Source organism: Cylas formicarius, unplaced genomic scaffold (assembly GCF_029955315.1).
Source record: "Cylas formicarius isolate icCylForm1 unplaced genomic scaffold, icCylForm1.1 PGA_scaffold_12__32_contigs__length_19106922, whole genome shotgun sequence".
Lineage (NCBI taxonomy): Eukaryota > Metazoa > Arthropoda > Insecta > Coleoptera > Brentidae > Cylas > Cylas formicarius.
In genome coordinates this window covers 16,307,966-16,324,099 of record NW_026844225.1, presented here as the reverse complement: position 1 = coordinate 16,324,099, position 16,134 = coordinate 16,307,966, and the positions used below count along the sequence as shown (strand labels likewise).

General features: G+C 35.0%; 5 protein-coding genes across 10 annotated transcripts in view; 2 read left to right on the top strand and 3 right to left on the bottom strand.

Annotated features, from left to right (window-relative positions):
• Window positions 1–10: 10 nt before the first annotated feature.
• On the bottom strand, window positions 11–9,550 carry LOC132708780 (histone-lysine N-methyltransferase trithorax). The gene is made up of 8 exons (XM_060681352.1): window positions 9,295–9,550; window positions 7,869–9,206; window positions 7,396–7,779; window positions 7,135–7,305; window positions 1,956–6,226; window positions 1,745–1,901; window positions 1,545–1,691; window positions 11–1,486 (listed from the first exon to the last, which is right to left on the bottom strand). The coding sequence occupies exons 1-8, from the start codon at window positions 9,439–9,441 to the stop codon at window positions 1,313–1,315; spliced, it is 6,789 nt and encodes a 2,262-aa protein (XP_060537335.1). The 5' UTR covers window positions 9,442–9,550; the 3' UTR covers window positions 11–1,312.
• A 1,762-nt stretch (window positions 9,551–11,312) lies between these two features.
• LOC132708673 (putative GTP-binding protein 6) lies at window positions 11,313–14,283 on the top strand. 4 transcript variants are annotated; one of them, XM_060681153.1, is made up of 6 exons: window positions 12,318–12,497; window positions 12,547–13,271; window positions 13,329–13,387; window positions 13,459–13,663; window positions 13,972–14,071; window positions 14,129–14,283. In XM_060681153.1, the coding sequence occupies exons 1-6, from the start codon at window positions 12,370–12,372 to the stop codon at window positions 14,250–14,252; spliced, it is 1,341 nt and encodes a 446-aa protein (XP_060537136.1). In that variant the 5' UTR covers window positions 12,318–12,369; the 3' UTR covers window positions 14,253–14,283. The 4 variants fall into 4 exon arrangements, with proteins under 4 accessions (XP_060537138.1, XP_060537136.1, XP_060537135.1 ...); XM_060681152.1 differs by having other exon boundaries at window positions 12,547–13,387; XM_060681155.1 differs by lacking the exons at window positions 12,318–12,497; window positions 12,547–13,271; window positions 13,329–13,387 and adding an exon at window positions 11,313–11,451.
• LOC132708675 (uncharacterized) lies at window positions 11,458–12,199 on the bottom strand. Of its 3 annotated transcripts, none has more exons than XM_060681158.1 (3): window positions 12,059–12,199; window positions 11,699–12,003; window positions 11,458–11,654 (listed from the first exon to the last, which is right to left on the bottom strand). In XM_060681158.1, the coding sequence occupies exons 1-3, from the start codon at window positions 12,142–12,144 to the stop codon at window positions 11,626–11,628; spliced, it is 420 nt and encodes a 139-aa protein (XP_060537141.1). In that variant the 5' UTR covers window positions 12,145–12,199; the 3' UTR covers window positions 11,458–11,625. The 3 variants fall into 3 exon arrangements, with proteins under 3 accessions (XP_060537141.1, XP_060537142.1, XP_060537139.1); XM_060681159.1 differs by having other exon boundaries at window positions 11,459–11,630; XM_060681156.1 differs by having other exon boundaries at window positions 11,468–11,630; window positions 11,685–12,003.
• A 240-nt stretch (window positions 14,284–14,523) lies between the features above and the next one.
• LOC132695667 (uroporphyrinogen decarboxylase) lies at window positions 14,524–15,983 on the bottom strand. Its single transcript, XM_060660072.1, has 5 exons — window positions 15,760–15,983; window positions 15,529–15,707; window positions 15,316–15,471; window positions 14,963–15,262; window positions 14,524–14,907 (listed from the first exon to the last, which is right to left on the bottom strand). The coding sequence occupies exons 1-5, from the start codon at window positions 15,875–15,877 to the stop codon at window positions 14,590–14,592; spliced, it is 1,071 nt and encodes a 356-aa protein (XP_060516055.1). The 5' UTR covers window positions 15,878–15,983; the 3' UTR covers window positions 14,524–14,589.
• Window positions 15,984–15,993: 10 nt separating this feature from the next.
• LOC132695664 (uncharacterized) overlaps window positions 15,994–16,134 on the top strand; it is a 54,277-nt gene continuing 54,136 nt past the window's right edge. Inside the window, exon 1 of the mRNA XM_060660063.1 lies at window positions 15,994–16,127. The gene's annotated coding sequence lies outside the window, so the exon portion shown is untranslated. The remainder of the gene's footprint in view (window positions 16,128–16,134) is intronic.

The following is a 16,134-nucleotide window of genomic DNA, read 5'->3' as shown; positions in this document are numbered from 1 at the left end:
AATGCGTTTATTTTGGAAACAAGATTACATTATGCAAAAATATGTTTTTTATATTTATTTATATAATTTTCGTATTCCTACCGGCGACTATTTGCAATCGTTTAAATTTGTCTCGAAGCGGGTAAAAAAAGTCAACGGTGCATAATATCATTTATTCGACATTATAAATACATGTTTATAACACAGCTGCTAAAAACAATGCAAGTAAAAAAGCACCAGTCATACCCCTGACTAATAAAATATAATTATTCAAAATTCCAAAAGGCTAAATAACAAGCCGCGAAGACGCATCGCGTTTGTTATTAACCCTGGATTTTAAGACACTGGATAATTATCCTCAAAAAAACAATTCGGACTACTTGACAAGGCCTCGTATCATGCGGTGGAATTAATTTTCCACCGATGAAATTCTAATGATATGTTAATATTGTCATTAAAGTATTACAGCTAATTCTAAAGTATATTGAAAATAGTCTTGTACACGTAGGTTTGATGCAGCACTGAAAAGTACCATCCTTACTTAAGTCGAAACAAAATCTCAAGTGTGTAAACTATTGTCTATGGGACATATTCAAATACAATCTACAAAATTATAATCCAGTACAGAAGCGCTGCAGTGCCTTTAAAACGTTACCAAACGTAAGAATTACCGAAATAAAATATTAAAATAAACAGTACGGAACTTAAAAATGAGAAAAAATATACTCAAGAGATAATAAACATGTATTTATCTCTTTACAAAAATAAATAGATTACATATAAATATATAGATTTCTTTTACTACAAAAAGTTTTTAAAACTACAAACTTTATTCAACAAAAAATCATCATTAATACGACAATAGTTAAAAGGCATTGTTATGCAGAAAGTTTGAAAAATTACATTCTTAGATCCAAGCTTGTTAGATTACTATAATTTGAAAGAAATTTCTCAAAACTATGCAACGTATCACATTAGATATTCTTAATATTTAACTCTCAGTAAAGTATGCCACCTATCCTGCCAATGACACAAATGCATGAATTACTCACAGCCGAATCTTACAAAATTTCAAATACTGACTACAAAACTTATCTCTATTATTTTAAAAATGTATTTGCTTTAATGGCAGATAAAGGTGCTGTTAATAAAGAAATTAGCACATTTAAATTAAAATTATCGTTATAAACATCATAAATACAAAAAGGAAATGTACAATTTTACAATATATCTGTTCAACAGTTACATTATTCTCTTTACAAGAGACACTGAATGTTGAGAAGGCCGCGAAATCAACATTGACTAATAACTAATATTTACATTAAATATAAAATCAGTTTAAAAACTGTCGACATCGTTTCGCTCCACAAGTGCACGGTATCTTGTCCTCCTCGAATGGAAATTTGTAATCGTAAGTCAATTCCTCACCGCTTAAAATCCGACGTAAAGCAAATATCACTATATGCTTGTGGCCCAAAATTTCCACCACTTTCGAGTAACAATTTGGCTGAAATTGAAATGATTCCTAAGATACCGACAAAGGACAAAGTTGACTTTATACGTACGTCACATGAATGATTGATGAATCTAGCCGCATTGCCTTTCATGGTAGCATCAACCACGAAGTTATCATCTACTCTAAACATGTAACAACCGATCCCCTTCGAATTATACAACTTCTCCCTCTTATCTGTCAGCACTGACCTTATGACCTAAAAGTCAATACCTCAGAAAGTAAACGGCAAATGTTAAAATTACTAATTACTTCTCCCGCGTATTCGATAACCATCTCGCCGGGTTCAATATCCCTTAAGCAAAACAACCCTCTCCCGTGAATATTGGACCTGTAAACACCAACTGACCATTTGGACGTGAGTTTTAGGTTTCTAAACTTCATAGCCATCGGTAAGTTATTAACCCTCCTAAAAATTACGTATTCATTTAGAAACAGAAACTGTAACGCGGATGATAGTTACCTAGACTGCATGTTTTGTTGATCTAAGGAGGTATTGAATGGTTGTCTGTGTTTCGACGAAAGCCAACGGAACATGTCATAAGGTTCTGCGTTTTTAGTTCGACATGGTTCACATCTTGCCGAACCATAAGGGTGATCAGCCTTTTCCGCGTTATTTTGGTGCGGAGAAAAATTAAAGAGAGGTTTATATTTGCGACATTTTGAAACGTCAGGCAATTGCTCAATGAGATATCGAAGATGGTTGGATTTCAGACCCAACAATTGGACGGATTTGAGCATGTCAGCCGGGGGTATTTTCAAAGGGGGCATATTGTGAGCCACGCGTGCTTGCTGAACGGCTTCAATAACTTTCGTCCAGCAATCGGTTATAGAGGTCGAAGAAAATTTAAAACCCTCTTTGTTTTCAACTGTGTATAATATGGAAGGCGAGTGATTTGGTTCTGGTTCCCGTTTATTTGACGGTTGTTTCGGAGGTAATGGTTCTGAGACTAAAGGAAGTTTTACTACATCTTGTGGTTTGAGTTCATCTTTTAACTGTGCATGAGGTTTAAGCGGTCTAAGAGGTGCAATTAATGTCGGTTGCTTACTAACAATTTTTACTTTACAATTACTTTCCTCGGCAAAAATTTGTGACTCATTAATAAGCAGATTATCGATTTTGATGTCAGTGACCGTAATTTTATCACTTTCAAATTTTGGAACGTCTTCTTTAAATTTATACAACGTTTCTTTATTTACTTTTCGGAGTTCGAAATGATCGATAGAGTTAATTTTAGCGAATGATGCGTGATCTACGGGAGTTGCCTTTTGCGTTTCTAAAGGATTGTAACTAATATCAGGCATCTCCAAGGGTTTCACAGCTTCCGTTTGAATGGATTTCTTGTCTGGCTGTAACTTTACTGGTTTCTTAATTAAATCTAATTTAGGCGTTTCAATTTCTGCAACTACAGCGTCCGTTGAAAGTAATTTCTGAATTTTTTCGGCCGGTTCAAATTCTTTGAAACGTAGTTCCTCGGCTTTGTTAGTGATACGCGATACATTCATAGTCACTTGAACATTATTCAGTTTAAATTCGGCATTTTCCAACAATCTCGGCATTTTAGTTTTTGGGCTATCGATCACCTTTAACATTTCCTTGGCAAACATTTTTTTCTTATCGTCGAGTTTTAATAAGGACGCTTTCTCGATCAACCTATCGTCAGCAAATATTTTGATGTCTTCGACACTTTTTTTGGGAACTTTTACAGCTTTCGTTGGCATCGGAAGAACCCTGCTCATTGGGCGAGTATGAGAACTAGGCTGTTTAGGAATGGGAGGAACTATATTCATGGGAATACCCTGATCGGCTACGAAGGGTGCATTAGGAAGGCTTATACAATTACTATGTGACGATTGAATGGGTTTTTGTACTACAGATGGCTGAGAATAAATTAAAGCAGAAGGTTGTGATGTTACTACAGTAGGAGCAGCTATGGGATTATGTGCGTATTGCGATAACTCTAATTGTTGAGGGTTGACAAATAAAAACCCATTTGAAGACATATCTATTACCGGCTCCAATTTGCTTGTCTGAAATACCTGAGTAGTGGTGCTATAACTACTATTAGCCGTTAACACCCCAGACATAGTGTTAGGCAGAAACTGCTGACTTTGCATAACAGTATTTTGAACAATGGTCTCAAAACCATAGTAAATAGGCTGAGGAGGAGGCTGAGTCCAGCTTAAAGTACCGCTGCTATCCAGCACAAACTGTTGAGGTTGTTGGACAATCACAGTAGTGGGCTGCAAACTAGGAAGAATTTGTACCAACTGTTGTGTGGGGACAGGATTTACAGGAGCTGGTGTTATAGTGGTTACATATTGAATGTTATTAGCCGCTGGTTGCTGAAACGTATCCATAAATGGAAAAACTCCGGTAGTAGGAGTGGGTTGTAAATGTTGTACAATAATAGGGGCAGTAGGGTCAGACCTTGGAGGTCGCTGTCTTTGAACCAAAACTGGTTGGAGTGTCACCTGTGGTTGGGGTTGTGGTTGTTGAAATTCGATTGATGGTTGAACAATTGGCGTTCCTACGCAAATAGGTACTGGTAATGAAATTGCAGACGCGTTTTGAGATTCATTTAGTGTCAAAGTGGGTTGGATAGTGACGGGTTGCGGTTGTGATTGTGCTTCTGGGATAACATTTACCAAAGAAGTTTGGACTTGACTTTGGTAGGACTCAAACGACGATATCATAAGGGGTTGGATGGTTTGTGGTGCTTCATCGGCCACAACAATTGGATTCGTAATATTATCTCCATCAGCTTCAAATTCTGCAAAATTTTCAGAATCACTTTCACTTGTACAAATTACTTCGCAAGAATCCAAATGCCTTTTATAGCTAGCTTGCGTTCTATATGTACACTGACACTTGTCGCAAGTAACTGGTTCTTCAGAAGATTTCCAAACTCCAAATGATGATGCGTCAGTTGGCGATTCGCATTCGCTAGAACTACTCTCGTCAAAAGTACCGTCCACTTGCAATAGCAGCATTTTTTGCCTTTTTGGTACCGCTGTATCTAGTTTGCAATTTAAAGCCAGGCTTAGTGGTGCTACGCGAGGGATGCGTTCGGATCTAGTTTTAATACATTTAGAATCCAAATCTATGTGTTCTTCTTCATCGACTTTTTTGACAAATGTGTCAGCATTGTTGTCAGTATTATTACTGTCAAAACTTAAAACGTCTTCATAGCTAAAGTTTGGAAATATGTCTTGAACAGATATTCCATCCAGAATATCATGAGGAATGTCCTCCAAAATAGTATCTGTTAGTTCTGGAGAGAGAAGTTCTGTTCCATTTTTCTCTTCTTCATCTTCTGATTCCACATCATCCCCTTGTTTGACGTGTTCTCTTTGCCACAGATATAACTCCCTCATCGCCTTCTCAACTTGGGTGCTATCCAAACTATGGTCTATGGTGAAGTTTTTATCGACTGTTAACGTAGTAAAATTTGGATTTTGAACTGAAGTGGTAACTAAATATGGAATTAACTTCCAAGGTTCAATAGTAGACCAAAATATTCTAGAGCAAACAAAACCCACTGGAACAATAACATCAGAGCTATTTGAAAGAATAGGTTCCACTTTACCCAGTTTACTGATTCTGAGAGATCCTACAGAACAGACCACTTCTTCAGCCTCCAAACGAAGCTCCTGTTTCGAGATTTGCTCAATAAAAATGCTTCTGTTTATTTCAAAATCTTCGTCATTCTTTAAAATTGTATGGGCAGGGATAAAATTATGTTTTGGACAAAAACAACCCTTATTAATATTTGTGAAGGACCAGTTATTTTTCCTGGCACACATAAAATGGAAGCTGTCGTCTTTACAAATAAAACATTGAATGCTTGCACCAACGGCATTACAACCTGTACAATTAATGTTACGACATTTTTCTATAGTTTCGACTACGTTTTGTAAATGGTCGTCTATTTCTTCATACACTTCAAAAGACCAATACGCACAATTAAGATGAACCCAAGAATTATTACCACAGAAAAGCAATCGTGATTCTTGATGTACGAGACCATCCCCCACCTTGCCGCATAGTACGCAGCTTCTAATATCGTTCGTCTTGGGAAGAGGGAACAAGAAAAAATTCGCTTCTCTACTATGTGATGGGCTATGGCATTGAAAATATTTTGAATCACTTTCACTCACTTCGTGGCTATCTGTAAACCACGGGAATACATTTTGAAAAATTTTTTTGTATATATTCAATATCTGATCTGAATGAAAGCGTTTTAGAGCTTCTTCCATGTCCTCATTAAATTTTTTTACTGAGTTATAGTTGCAGAGTTTGCTTTTAATATTCTGCACGGTTTTAATGTTGTTAATTAAAAGTTGATCAACATCATCGCAGCACTCGAATGCATCACACGAATTAGAATGATTTAATTGTTTTTTAAAATTGTTATTATCCTCGTCAAGTTTTTCCACCTCTGGAGTTTTTTTTGAACCCAGGCTCGATTTTATTCTCCCCGGCTGATTTTTGTTACTTTTAATTATGTTCTTCGCCATTTTATTTTTGGCTAGCAATCTAATCACGTTACTAAAGCTCGAACACATCACCTTCTTCAGCGATTTATGCCATAGCATCTCTGAACCATTCAAACACTGACTACATGTAAAACTAGTAGAGGTCGGAAGTAGTTTTAATATATCATACTGCTCGCTAGTCAACTTCTCACATTCGGAATGTATCCATTTTTGACATTTGGAACACCCCAATACCTAACAAAACAAGGTAACTGATATTGGTAGAGTATATTCAAACGGACTATTAACAAATTAAGACGGGAATTAACCATCTTCATATTTCTAATTCGTAATTGTTAATCCTAAACATATTCTCAATTTCTAAACACATTCAAACATTTTCTTTAGCATAACCTCATTTTTTGTTGTGTTTACTTTTTTAGGAAATTGTGTATTCAACCTAATAGGTCGTATTTTAAGGAATAACTATAGGATTACGAATTAAAAAATTGGACAGTCGATGTCATTTATTTATAACTGCCCGATGCTACGAATTCGATTGTGTATTAAGAAAACGAAGTTGGCTATATCCCGGCTTAAATCACGCAATTGCATTGGCAGAATAGTAAAAATTAGTATCAATAGGGTATCGGAAAAGTGTTTTTGGTACATAGCTACTAGATACATGCTTTTAAAGCTAAAATCAAAAATATTGTAAAGGAAAGTTGAATATGCGCGCGCACACGCGAGAAATTTCGGAACTCGCTTTCAACCAATAAGATTTTGCGGCATTCGACGATCAAGATGGCCGCTGACAGTTGACCAATTTGACAGTATTCAGTTTTGATAGACAGATATTAATTTAATTGTGTGGAGATCGCCGTTTAGAAAGAAAATCGTCCAAAATGTACATAAATGTGTGAAATATAAGTGCATGCACGAAATAATCTATGAGAAAATGTGATAATCGCTTAAGCGGCATCAATTTTACGGTATGTAGGACCACTATATTATCTAATTATAATATAGTTTTAACATTTATTGTACTTGTCTGAAACAGCAACTTCTATTAACTGGCGGGTTTTTATTAAATATTATGTAGTTAAAGAAAGTTAAATCATCTATAAGAAGTGTCCCCACATTAAATTTATTTGCGTACTTACCCGACATGACCAACTGTTACTTTCAAAAGAGTGATGACAAATTGGACAATACATTCCTTCTTTTCTTTTGTCGATACATGTTAGACACAATGCCATATTTCCGGGAAATGAAAACAAATTATACGCCATTACACACCCACAATCATGACACTTCTGACATTCCTTACACAGCTAAAATATAAAATTGTAATAAAATGATCAATCAACACTACATTGCAGTGTATGTAGAAGATTGAAAAATCTGCTTAATGAACTAATTACCATTTTAAAGTTAGCATCTCCTGTATTGGAATTAAAACATTCATAATGATATATTTTTCGGCACTTGGGACAACTAATTTTATATTTATCAGACCCTTTGCATTCTTCACATTCAGCACATCTCATGCAAACCCAGTCTAGAGCTGCCGTTAGGGTACTTTTTGAAGGAAAGGCGTCCACACAGAAACTGTGGTAGGGCTCACAACATACAGAGCAAACTAACATATTGTCAAACCCGGCACTGCCACATAAAAAACATATGGGGTTTGTCAATAAATTTTCAGTGCCCATAACTGAGAAACCATATTTGAATCGATTTTCATAATTCATTTCTGAGGAGTAATTTACGCAAATGCTATCGCAAAATTCGCCTTCATCTTTGTCCTGCAAAAAAATGAATATTTAAATAATGAATTATTTTATCAAGAAAGTGTATTTGAAAATCGTAACTACACAAGAAAATCAAATAATACCTTAACATCTGCAGTTTGTAAATCATCACGCGATTTTTCTTTTTGAGGAAATACATATCCATCCACACTGTTTTTGTCAAAAATGGTGCTGTCATCGTCACTACCACTAATAATGTCGCACTTTATTTGTCCATTTGTTTTAGCATCTGCACTGGTTTTTTTTTCTGATTGGCTATCCAAATCACTTTTTTTGTCATGACCATTGCTGAAGGTTGCAATAGGTTGTCCAAGTACTATTGAAGCGCTTCTGCATACATGTTTAACACGTGGTCCCTTTAAATCTATTCTTTGCCTCTTATTTTCTGAATTTGCATGACCTGCATTTGCGGGAGCGGGAGTTTGAGATTTTTGTGGCCTGAATCGAATAGGCCTTTGCTTAATATTCATTTCAATATTCACTTTAGCATTATGTGGTGTTTCCACATTCTTTTGCCATAAAATTGGAGGTAGAGTATTATTAAATGATAAGTCTAAGCTCCTCATATTGATGGGGAGCAACTGCAAGAGATTCTCTTTAAAAGCAGATGGTAAATGGTAGGCCTTTAGACACATTTTTAGCCAACATGCTGGACATCTTGATTTGTAAGCACACTTGGTAATCTTCCAGTGCTGACTGCGTACCACAGGCGGGACATAGCAAGTACCTTGCCCTAGCTGACAGGGCAATATAACATTTGAGGTCTTATTCCCAACACTTTGCCTTTTAATTTGCTTTGAGATAAACTTTCTGCATGATTCACAGCTATAAATGTTGAATTTCCTGGCTTGCTTAACAAACCGGTAATACCTTACTGCTCCACAAACCCCACAAATAATTGTTCCTGGCCCATTATGCAATTTAGAGGAAAAAGGACCTTGTGTTCCTATTTGATTTGGCAATTTAAGACGCGCCTGACGTAGGATAACTCTGTGACCATTAGTAAAAGTCATTTTATCTGTACAAGAAACGCTATTATCTTCACATTTAATGGAATCACTGTCATCATTTGTCTTAAGTGATCTTTTAGATATTATCTTGTTTCTGCCATTTAAATTTTCGTTTAAGTCAATAAACCTCTTGTTAGGTTTGATAACTCGCGATGAGTGAACACTTCTTGTTGGTAGAATAAATTTCCCAGCAAAATTTGTTGATTCTCTTCTCCTTAATGTTTTAGAAAGTGCATTTCTCCTAGTGGCTATATTTGTGGACTTGTTTCTTATTTTTGAAATAAAATTTCTTTTTCTCTCATTTTTCCTGAGAGAGACACTAAGTTTCCGAACTACATTTGCATGAGGGGCACGTTTTGCTTCTTGGGACTGAGAAACACTTTCACTTTCTTTTTCTTGAATTTCTTCTGCCTAAAATATACAAAATCGTTGCGTTACCAAGGGTCAGTAATCACCCACTATTTCGGAAGGTCTTATTAACAGAAAACAAATCGCTTACCTGTTTATTTTGCTGGGGTGTGCTGATGACTGTCAGAACGGCATTACTGGCCACTATGCCGCCTAATTCCCCATTTGGTGGAAGAACATTGATTCTCTTTTTTTGACAGTGTCTTGATGGCTTCCCCGGAAATTTACTTCTACCCATTTTTTGAATTTTCGGTTTCACATCCTACAAAATATTGCTATTTAATATAACGCATCACGCATCCTGAACTAGAACAACAAATCGGTTAGATCGGTAATGTTGGACGCTGCCAAACGTCCAAACAAAGTATTGGTCGGTTGATGGACCAAAGTATACATCTATATATAGCCGGCTGGTACGAAGGACCAAAATTTGTACGCTAAATGACTGGCTCGAAGGACCAAATTATGTCATATACGAAAAAAAAAGAAATGTTTGGTAGTAAATTGCTCCAGTTTTATGGTAGAAAATCGAATTGCTAAGTGAGGTAGACCATTATACAAAGTCAATCTTAAGCTCCAGATACAAAGCGGAGTCGGCCTTGAAGAAAACACCAATAACATCAGAAAAAATGGCATATTATTATTATATAAAAAATTGACCATTGAGCACCTTGTTTAATTAATTTTTTAAGTTAATCATGAAAATTGAATAATTCAAAAAATAAAATAAACAATTCGTTAAAAAAAAACTGTAGTTTCCTTAGCCAATGTGAATTTTCCAACAATTAGTTTCGCATAAAACAAAAATTAGTATGTATTAATAACATTGCCAGCCAATCCCAATCCCAACTTATAATTTAGCTTTTAGGGTCGAAGGACCAAAGTTTATACGTTACATGACTAGCTCGGAGGACCAGAGTATGTCATATAGGTAAGGGACTGGTAATTTTTTATGGTAAATTGCTCCAATTTTACGTTTAAAAGTGGAATTGCTAAGGAAGACACTTATGTAAAGGGGAGTAGAAAATTAGTTCGAGTCTATTTGACACGAACGAGTGAGTTAAAAAGTTTTTCTATTCCCGTCTGTAAAATACCTAATTACCCACCGATCTAGCGTGCGGGAAGCGTCACTTTACCACGTCAGTTTCGTTTCCCACGAATCCGAGCCATTTCGGACATTTCCGTTATTTTACCGCACGGATTTGGGAGCGATCGGATGTTTTCGGAGATATTTCCCACGTTTTGAATTTTGACGTTTGTCAATTCTGATGGTCATGTCAGTGAATGTATTCTTGTTGTTTTGCGAAAATGTACAAAAAAACTAACGGTCGTAGAAAAAGTATAGTATGCAACACGTCCGGTAAACTTTTTAACACACTCGTTTATTAAAAACTAGCTCCGCTCGTGTCAAATAAACTCGTGAGTCAAATGTTATTTACCGTACTTGTTGCATAATATACTATTACCGAACGTGTTGCATACTATACTTTTTCTACGACCATTAGTTTTTGGGTACATTTTCGCAAAACAACACATTCAAATACATTCGCTGACATGACTGTCAGAAGAAAATTGCACTTGCACTTGCCAATGCCAATTTTTCAAAAATTGGTTTTAGAGAACCCAAAAATTGGTATAAAAAACGAAACGCAACTGACATGGTAAAGTGACGACGGTTCCCGCACCCTAGATCGGTGCGTAATTAGGTATTTTACAGACGGGAGTAGAAAACAAACCATTACCAGTTAGTTTTTCAAAGCAATGCGGTATCTGCTACAAATAAATATATGTAGAAATTGCATTGCGTCTTCCAGGCTTTAAAGTAAACCCTGTTTTGTTTACGTAATATTTAATAGCGTATCAATTTTACTTATTGCACAAAAAAGTGCATTTATTTTTTCAAATGAAGGTTCCTGCCTAACGTGATTAATTCTCCTCATTCTCTCTCTCCTCAGAGTGCGAATTTGGTGGTACGAGATGACGTTATCAAGAAAATTGATTCATTAGAATAGGCGACATCTGTGATTAGCTAGCCGAAGTGGTCAAAGTGGTTTGCCTCTCATGTGTAACATGCCATCAAGAACTCTATGACGGCAATTGTTCGCCGCCATTCTGTTGTTTAAATTTGTGTTTGTGTTAATTTCTCTACAAGTAATATAAATAATATTGAATAGTAAATTGTGTTGTGCTTTTGTCGCTTCTTGTGGTTTCATTTCGTGTGCATGAAACATTTACACAATCAGGCATGGTATTTACCCCTTTATTTTTATGTAATCAATTGAACTATAACAAAATGAGAAATTTAATTAAAAAAAATCATTCAGAATCATTTAGTTTTGCCTGGTCGTTACTGTCGCTAATATCTTCATCAGTCTCCTCAGCTTCTAATGATATAAGCCGAAGGTGCTTTGACCTTACTTGCTCAGCCTGCAATAAAAAAATATGAGCAAACTAATATAAAGTTTGAGTTATTGCTGATACTTTAACTCTCTCACTTTGATCTGATTGGAGTTTGAGGGATTCTGGCAAATTGATTGGTTTGGTACTGTGTAGTTGAGCTGATACATTTGGGGTTAGTGCTGGTATGAAACGCAACATCTTTGGTTCTTTCTCAACTTTACATAATTTTTGAGTGTACTGGGTGTTATGTACGATTACTTCCGAGTTATTTGTTAAAGACAAGTTTGCAACCTTTTCTTCAGCTTGTTGTAAAGTTTCTCTTAAATGTATCTCCTTCTCTAATTTCACCTTGGTTAGTTTCATTTTTTCACCCTTGTCCTTCAGACTACTTGTGAAATTGCTACAAAATATTTAGTGTTAGTGGTTAATAGCATTCTGTAATGCAAGCCTTGTACATATTTGAAATAATTTTTTCAATTCGGTTGAGGTTTTCCTTGAGCTCCGTCATCGTCATTTTGTCGATTTTTGAGTACATTTCCATATCCTATTTATGTGAATGAGCACATTTACATATAAACCTAATTTAACAAATAACATAATTTATTATCACGGATATCGTGATTTTACAGGTAAAACTTATAGTTCGCTAATTTTTTCATTACTTTCTTCTACCACAGAAAAGGAACAGCTGATATCTGTCATTAGTGTGATTTGCTATTGATCGATGTTAAAGTTATGTTGTGTGGAAGGAAAATCCTAAATAAATATGTTTTTAATTAGAAAAACTATACGGAATTCCATAAAATCATGTTCTAAATTAAAAACAAATCCGGTTCGCTTGTGTTCAAATAACTCTGAAGTAGAAACCACTAACAATATTTCATCTTTAGAAAGGTTTAATATTTGATTACACATATACAGTTTTTATAGAAAATCTTTTTAGCGAATACAATTCACTGGCAGACATCTGTTTAGGCTTAAAAAGCATACATAAGTGCTTAATTATTCAACCCTATGTCAAATGGGGTCCACAGAAACTTCCGATTACCCCCCAAGAACAATTAGAGGAAGCTACTGCTTTGATTCAGACTTTACCGGGTTGGCAAGTTCTGGAGAAAAGTTGTATTCCTTTAGATAATTTAGATAGGAAAACATTGTTTAAGTCAGGTAGTTTAGATAGGATCAAAGCTTTAGTGGAGTCTTCAACAATAAGCGCAATTTTTGTTAATGTCATCCATTTAAAAAAAGTGACAATTACAATCCTACAGGAATATTTTAGAAAACCAGTTTTAGATCGTTATAATATAGTAATGCAAATATTAAAAAATCACGCGACTAGTAAATATGCCAAGCTACAAGTAGCTTTAGCTGAAATGTACTATATTAAAAGAAAATCAGAACTAGGCTTATTATCCCGATCATATAATAAAGAAACTTTGAAATTAATATTTCAAGAAAAAGAGCAAAAGTTGAAAAAAGAGATAGATGAATTAAGAAGTCAGAGATCACTGTTAAGAAAAAATCGAAAAAAAATGGACTACCCGGTTGTCGCTGTTGTGGGTTACACTAATGCGGGTAAAACTTCCATCATAAAAACATTGACTGATGATGAAAATCTTACTCCAAAAGATCAGTTGTTTGCAACTCTTGATGTTACAGTGCATCAAGGTCAATTGCCATTGGGTTTAGATGTACTTTATGTTGATACAGTAGGATTTCTTTCAGATATTCCTACAAATTTAATTGAATGTTTTGTCGCTACTCTGGAAGATGCTTTACTTGCAGTAAGTGCACTTTGCACTGATTGAGAATCTGTGTCTTTGTATTGACAGGTAATATTTTTTTCTTGTTCCAGGATGTGATTTTGCATGTTCAAGACCTATCAAGCACTTGTTATGAATATAAGAGGGACCATGTTATCCAAACACTACAGGATCTGGAAAAGCAGTCCGGTGTAATTCAAGTTATGGAGAAAGTTGTTGATGTGGGGAATAAATGTGACCTTTTTACTGGTGCGAAAAAACCTGATATTCTACCTGTTTCAGCAAAATTCAATGTAGGTATGTCATCACTCTTTGATAGTAGAATCCATATTTCATGTGCATGAAATATGAATCATACGAATTATTTAACTAGTTAGTGTTTTAATTCAAGTTTGATTATATATATTTTTTCTGTTTTGTTATTAATAACACTTTTCAGATTTGTATTATAGGTATATATATGTTGTGTGTATTTATTTAGATTTTTTACGTGCTATGAATCCTTTGGTTTTATTCTTATTATGCTATTGCTCATTTTGTCTTGAATTCTTCTTTTTCATTTCTTGTTAGAATTACTTAATTGTTATAGCAGTCTTTAATTATAGGTTTAGATGAATTGAAGAATGTACTTCAGGAAAACATTTTAAAATTTACTCAAAGGCAAAACATAGTCGTTAGAATTCCAAATGGGGGCCAGGAAATGACGTAAGTCAGATTTGATATAATTTTTGACTGGATACGTACGTAATCATTCTATTGAAGGTGGTTGTATAAAAATGGCGTTGTCTTAAACGAATCGGCGGATCCGAATGACCAGCAGTTTACTTCACTTGATGTTATTCTGACACAAAGCAACTTGCAGAAATTCAAACATTATTTTAAATAAATTTGTGTTACGAATTGTTGGTTATTATTTTATTGTGAGCGCTTCTGGCATTTTTTTTGGCCGAGTTTCGACTCTTTGTCGCTAGCATTTCTCCAAACCCCTGTTGACATCTTCAGAGTGCTGTCTAAAACGTCAGCGGTAAAGATTTTTTTCCTAACTCAAAAAAAAATTAAGACGCAGTATACCCTCAAGTTTTACAACCGGAAGTTTCTTCAAAAAAGTATTTTGTGTATCATTTTGTTTAACAGAATTAAAAATAAAACAACCCCAATGTGTCAAAGGTATTTAATAACAAATAATATGGGAATGCTTATTATTAAACTCCTTAAATGTTCAATCATATAGAAAAACCATGCACACTCTTTGTTAATGTTTCGAGCGATTCTGTAGGTGCATCAGGATAAATACCGTGGCCCAAATTGACAATGTATCTTTCGGATCCAAATTGTTTGATCATATTTTGAACTAATTCTTCTAGTTCTTCCTGTGGGGCATAGAGAGCGCATGGGTCTAAGTTTCCTTGAATGGTAATATTTTTGTTTTTCAAAATATTCTTTACAAAAGTTGGTTCAACAGTCCAGTCAATCCCCAAAACGTCATATCCCAAGTCTGCTTGTTCTTCCAAACAGTACCAACCACCTTTAGCAAATAAAATCTAAAAATAGGTTAAAAAACAATCTTTCATTTTTAAGTTTATAATTTTGCTTTACCATTGGTACTTCATTGATATGTTGCTCCTTCAACATCTTTTTTACCGCTACATTGATTTTTCGTAAATATGGAATACAGAATGTTAAATACAAATGTTTATTCAAATACTCAGCATTACTGTCAAATACTTGCACTAGTTGTGCTCCAGATTTGATTTGCATTACCAAATAGTCTATAATTACATCAGTTAAAAGATTTAGGAGGTTGTGTGCCTGCTCCGGATATGCATAAAGCCATTTTTTTGCTTTGCTGTATGTTTTTGAGCCCCCTCCTTCAATCATGTACCCCATAAGAGTCCACTAAAGCAAACGTACAACTAACAAAACTACCAAATTATTGTTTAGAAACGTACAGGTGCTCCAGAAAATCCAATTAAAGGCACTTTTCCTTTCAGCCTTTGCCTGGTTAAAGTTATAGCTTTGCCCACATAATCCAAACGATCTACAGCACCATCTGTTTTTAAATCTTTTACCATTTCCAGGGTAAGAGGATTTGGAAGCACTGGTCCCTGTCAAATCAAGTTGCGATAGGTATATTTTTCTTAATAATTTATTTCTATTCTTACTTCTTTAGGTTTCATTTCTACTTCCATTCCGAGCACTTGGGGAATAACTAAAATGTCGCTGAATATAATTGCCGCATCCAATTCATACCTGTTTATAGGCATCAAGGTTACTTCACAAGCATATTCTGGGGTTTGGCATACCTCAAAAAAGTCGTGCTTTTGTCTAAAATCACGGAACTCTAAAACAAGTATTTCTAAGTTGAATAGTAATTATTTTATTTCATTTTTTACCTGGCAAGTATCTTCCCGCTTGTCTCATAACCCATACCGGAAGTTTATCAGGTTTTTCGCCCTTTGCAGCTTTCAGAATACGATCATTTTTTAAGATGGGAAAATCTGCCGCCATCATTCTCGAATGGTAATGACAATGCGATACTCTAATTAAAAATGTTCATCGAATGGATAAAAGTTTCGCGGTTAGCTCTTATTGACAGTTTACTACAACACGTGTTTTCGTATTGGTACGTTGAACCTGAGTTACAGGGTTGCCAAATCAATTTAATTCTTTGAATTTTTTTTACTGGTTTAGAGAAGTGCAAAAATATTGACGTGTACTTATTTAGTTCATGTTTTGAAGTGTTGAAGATGTAGTTTGAAAGGTAAACT